General features: G+C 42.8%; 1 protein-coding gene across 2 annotated transcripts in view; it reads right to left on the reverse strand.

The window, feature by feature from the left end:
- Positions 1-5418, reverse strand: part of DDI2 (DNA damage inducible 1 homolog 2) — a 38876-nt gene extending 33458 nt beyond the window's left edge. For both annotated transcript variants that reach the window (XM_031683706.2, XM_015239048.3), the window contains exon 1: positions 5052-5418. In XM_031683706.2, the coding sequence (XP_031539566.2) occupies positions 5052-5189 (138 nt within the window). In that variant the 5' untranslated portion in view covers positions 5190-5418. The remainder of the gene's footprint in view (positions 1-5051) is intronic.
- Between the last annotated feature and the right edge of the window lie 582 nt (positions 5419-6000).

The following is a 6000-nucleotide window of genomic DNA, read 5'->3' on the forward strand; positions in this document are numbered from 1 at the left end:
TTCAGGGTCAGAAATTCAACTATCAGTATATTTAGAGACACACACAGTCAACATATTCTAACTATACTTACAAGAGAACATTTATTTATCTGCAACAACAACAAAAAGAAGCCAAACTCAGGAGAACTGGAATGCTCCCATACACAAGATGACTGAATTATCTTCAGGCTGCAAATGCTACATGGAAAGCCGTATCAAAATAGCAGATGGCTACCACTGAGTGAGCTCCTACTAAGAACCAGCCTCTTACTAGGTTCTCACACTTACTCCTCATACCCTCTCATTTCAGTCTCATAATCATCTTATGAAGTAGACATTAACTGTCCCATTTTATGTACATTAAGAAGAGAACTGGGATTGGAACTTCGTCTGCCTGACTTTTAAAGCCCACACTCTTGCCTAGTACCACACACAACTTTCCCAAACGTAAGTTCAAAGTGGTCTAGTAAATTAGCTGGGTGACCTTTACAAGAGCTATTAAGCCATCCATCACCACCAAGGGCCTCTATTCACCAGGGGGATCAAAACACTGTCCACTGCTCAAGGTACCCCCTGCCCTGAACTTGAAGAAAGGAGCACTACCAACTCCTCACTCTTTGGATTCCCATTTTACAGATGCCATACATCATTCCATCACTGTGCAGCTGAACAGTTTTTCCTCAGCAGACAATATAATTTTTTAAAAAGAAGGCAGCCAGATTTAACAATAAAAATGTAAGATTCAGGTAATCACTATCATCTAACATGTACATGTATGTGTACATGAATCTGTCCCAATCTCCTAAAAATACTAGACTGGAGAATGTGGGTAAAGAGCAAGCATTCTCCACGCTGACGAAGCAGCAGGTGTATACCTTCCAGTCCAAGGACACAGATGACATAAACAATAGCTTAGCTGAAATTATAACTGCCCGAAAGAACTGCTTTTTCGGTTGTTGTTAAAATAGGCTTAAGAGTCTAAGAAAGACAATTATTCTGCAGCTAAAGTCCCAGAATAAAACCGAATGATTTTCTAACCTAATATGAGTATCTAGTAGACTAATGGTTTCAAATTTCTACCAGTCAAAACAAAATGAGTTTTGGTAATGGCATTGGTGACGCTTTCCACCATTCATAATACCCAGTTCAAGGGTTATAAGGCTCAAAATTCAAGATTTGCCAGTTGTAAGAACACACAGCAGGAAAATTTATAAGCTCAAGTCTTAATCTGCCAAACTGGCCCAACTGCCAGTACTTACTCCAGAAGAGACACCCTAGAGACTCCGTTCTAATCTTAACCAACGTTAACAATGGATTAATTAATACAACTCCAGGACCTTTAAGCATGATGTCAAATGTCTTCTGCTCTCTAAATGAGCACCATCAATCAACAGGGATCACAACAACACATTTCTAGCATTAGGGACCATAAACTGGTCACAAAACCCTTGGAATCACATTTGAATGGCTTCATAATAGTATCTGCCATTAACTGAAAGCCCAGAATATGCCAAGTGATTTGCACATACTATCCCATTTAATAGTCAGCTTGACTTTTACAACCCTCCTGCAAGATAATTTGGCAATAGTTACTAAAAGCCTTTCAAAAGACCTGGCAATTCCATATCTAAGAATTTATCCTGAGAAAATAATCAGGAATGGGGACAAAGCCTTATGTATACAGATAAATATGGAAACGTTACTCATAACTACTTCTAATTTTCCCCAATCCAAATGCCCAGCAATAAGGAAATTATTAAATAAATTGTAGTCCATCTATATGACGGTATGGTATATGGTCATTAAAATTATAAATTGCAAGAATTTGGAATGTTATGGGAAAATGCTGACAACATAACGTTGACTGAAGAAAGTAAGATATGAAATAGTTTATACAGTTCAGGCTACATGCTTAATAGATACATTTTAACTATGTAAGAAGAAAAAAGAAAACACTAAAAAGTAACCACAGTTATCTCTGAGTTATAAGGCAATAAGTAACTGTGTTCTTTTTTTTAATCCTTTTCAATGTTACAAGTTTTCTATAATGAACATGTAGTATTTATCAGAAAAGAAATACATGAAAATTACTTGTGAAAATAAACATGCCAAAATCAGCTACAATAGAAATTTTCAGTTTCTACTGGTTTAAAATAGTGTTTTACAAACCACAGATCATGCTGTGTGCAGAGCTGCACTTCCAGGATCATACAGTTACTGCTATTATTTGGTATTTAAATATGCCTTTCATTTGAGAGTTCTTACATATTCTGCACACTTTTTTACCATGTGCCACCTACAGGGGCAAATTATAACAGTGTTTCAAAAATGCAAAGATATTAATTTCAAGTGAAGCTAAGTTCTCATAATTGTTTGAAGTTCCTCCAGCCAAGTCTGCATCAAAGCATCAAACAGGGCCATGCCTGGCTTCCAAGCCCACACTTGTATTAAGAGATGGAACATGCCCAGCTTTAATCACATGTACAAGTAGAGATTGTGTCTATTCTAAATTTGTTATCATTGCATTATAACTACTATAATCAGACTAGAGCTGTTAAAAATTAACACTTTTTCCAAGTGCATGCTTATGTAAAATCAATACCTTAATGTGGGGTAGATATGCAAGACAGTACTGTAAGGATGTAGGAAGAAAACAGAAAATAATCTGAATTTTCATTTCCATTTATTTTAGTTCATCCTTCCTTAAATTCTATCCTGTGCCTGTTTGTAATGTACCTAAGGTATGTACATAATGTAACTGATGTTAACATTACATGTGTACATGTAATATGCATGCATATGTTTGCATATAACATCAGTTCATGTATATTATTTATTACATACATCACAAAGATGCATGTTCCAAAACATTTTACTTAGAGGGATATGTGACGACAAGTTTGGAGACCAGTGGTCTGGACACACAATGACAGGAAATAGCCAGGAACATACAAAAGAAATTCCCTTTAGAAATGGAGGTGAAGGACTGAGAACAGAGAAGAGGAACGAGGTAAAGAGACCAGGGGAATTTTGGAAGGGAAGAAGGGAGATCTGTAATATGGGAGAACTCTGGGAGGTAAAAGTGGCAGAGGGAGGGAGGCCTCAAGTAAGTGAAGATGATGTATTCGTACATAGAAATTATAATGATGTTTACTATTATGATTGGGTGAAAGGAAATGACTCAAGTGTCTAGGGTGGATCCTGTTCCTGCCTGATGGGTAAGCAACTGAAAGATAACCGACCACCAGACATCCTAAAATAGAAACTGTGTTAGGTTACAATGGAGCCAACAGAACAAACTTGAAAAACAGGAGCTGTTTATGGCTAGGTAATACAGGCCTGACACTAGTTGGAGCCCAGGTTTCCATATGCTAATCTAGCTTGGGAAGGAAATAAATGCCAAAACACTGACCAAATGAGTAAGAAAGAATTTGGAGTTAGCTTAATTGTTCAGTCAGTAAGGTATTCCTAACCTTGCGAGCTAGCAGGGCAATGCCTGCCTTGACCATACAATTGTCTTTCAATATGACACCTTCTCTAATTTAAATTTTTGTTTACAGTCATCTCAAAAAGTGTAGGAATACAATCACAATCTTAGTTTTCTTCCAAGCCCTAATAACAACAAAACAAATTTAAATTTTTTATTTCCTCTACCAGCTGATGATTATAACCAGGGTAACAGAACAGCCAGAGAGAAGAGAACAATTGAAAAAACCACTTCCAAAAATTTGGGTTGACTTTCCCTCTACTTAAACTGTGCTTTTTTAGTTCTCTACCTGAAGGATTCATTGACCAATTCATTGAATTGGTTTGAGTTTTTGTGGATTAGTTTTTTTTTAATAGGAGTTGTAAAAAATCCCTTTTACCAACATCTTTTGCCAAACACCTTTTGCCAGACTGTGTTATTTGAGTGATACCTTGTGCCCTGAAATAGTCTTTCTTGATATTGAGTGTATGCCAAGGTTCTAAAGTCCAAAGTGTAAAGGAATCATACTCACTTCTGAACAAAATATTGACACATTTGCTTATCATAACACAGGACAGAACAAACTGTAGTTAGGCAATAGTTTTTGGAACTATTTCATAACTGCAGTCGGAAATCAAGATTCACATTCTGGGGCGTTGGAGGACTTTTATAATAATTTTCTTAATGGTTAGACTACATCCTCCAAGGTCCACTTACCAGGGCAGGATTTAGATGCTTTAGTGTGAAGGCCACAAAGTTACCGTCACCAATTCCGTTTGGTGGCAGCCTCAAAGCATTTTGATAATAAAACGTTGCTTATTTAAATGCAAAAGCAGCTGAACTTCTTTCCGGTAGGGAAAGGGAAACGAAACGACCAAATCACACTGAGAAGATACTAGGCCATTTTTAAGCAAATATCCTCATAAAACACTGAGCTTTGAACTGACTCAAACTCTCAACTGTGACCTGAAAGAGAGGGATTTTGGCCTACTACCAGGGAAGAAACCAGAGAAAGAGTTTCAGCTGAACTAATAATTACTTTTAAAAACAAGAGCATTTCCAAAGCCTTCAAAACAAAGTGGTGCAAGTCTCAAACTTTCTCCTTCACTTAGGGTGCAAATCTCGACATTTAAAGGTAAATTACATTTACTTAGGCAGGAACCCTCTCCAAAAAAGCAGATGAACATCTACCACAGGGATCCAAACTGGTATTTCTGGTTGGGGAAGCAGGCTGTATGAAGTCTTGCAAACCTAGGGCTTCTTCTCAGGTCCACGACGACACTCTGAACTCGGGATATCAGAGAAGGGACCAAAGAGCCAGAAGATGGGGCGCGCCGCCCAATAGTCCGCGCGCCCCTCAGGCTGCAGCGGGTGCGTCTGGGATCAGGTTCTCCGTTCCCTCCCCCAGCACCCCACCCCACGCTCGGGGTGTGTGGGGGAAGCACACCGATTCCAGCTCCCTCCCGGATGCGGGGGTGGGCTGGGAATGGCCATCCTGCTTCCCCTCCACCCCTCCCAATTCCTCACCAGTAGCAAAGGGAAGGCGTGAGGCCCCGAGGCGGGAGGGCTAGCTCCGGAGGGAGGCCCCGCTCGCCGCCCGGCGTACCTGGCTCTCGGCTGCGGGGATGCCGGACTCGAGCTCGCACAGTGCGCGGAAGTTGTGCAGCTCGAAGTCGGCGTCGACCTGGAGGGAAAAGGTCACCTCGGAGAGGTCCCTCCGCACACAGTACACGGTGAGCAGCATGGCCCGGGCCCGACCCAGCTCGGCTCGGCCCGGCCTCAGCGCAGGGCGGCGGGGCGGCGGCGGCGGCAGGGCCTGGCTGGTGCTGCGGGCGGACGACGCGGGCTGCTCGCTCACCCGCTCGCTCCTTCCCTCCCTCACACACGCTCAGTGACTCACTCCCTCCCGCCCTCACCAGCAAGCACGGCCGCCACCACCCGCCTGCGACTCCGTCTGCCTGCTTGCCGGCCTGCCTCCCACCGCTGCCGCCAAGCGCGCCAGCCGCCCGGCGCCCCGCCCCGCCGCAACGCGGCTGCCGTAAAGCCCGCCTGGCCCTCCCGGTCCCCCTCCTCGGTGCGGCGGAGGGGCGGGCTGCGAAGGCGAGGCGGGAAGCTAGGAGAGGACTGGAGTGGGCGTGGGACGGGGGTCGGCGGGAGGGCGGGCGAGGAAGCCGGACGGAATTAGGAGGAAAAAAAGTATTAATTGCTTGACTTAATAGGTGACATCTGTGGAGGACTCCAAAATCTCATTTATTCATCCAGCGGGCTTTTATTGAGTGCCTGCTGACAGATATCCACGTGGGTACAAAAATGTGTAAAAATACAGGTCTTTGACCTTAACGCACTCTCAAGCTAGTACAGGAGACTGAGAACGAAGCAGATAGTTCTAAGACATATTTTCCGAAACAGGGATTGAGGCTCAGAGATACCAATTTTCTTCTTATCCCGATGAGACAGGGTTAAAGGCAAAATCATTAAATTCCCTGCTTCGTCTGTAGAACCCCGGCTCACTGACCCTGCCTTATTCTTCAGCCTTGCCGCCTGAGCCCTTTCTG

This window comes from Vicugna pacos, chromosome 13 (genome assembly GCF_048564905.1).
Source record: "Vicugna pacos chromosome 13, VicPac4, whole genome shotgun sequence".
Lineage (NCBI taxonomy): Eukaryota > Metazoa > Chordata > Mammalia > Artiodactyla > Camelidae > Vicugna > Vicugna pacos.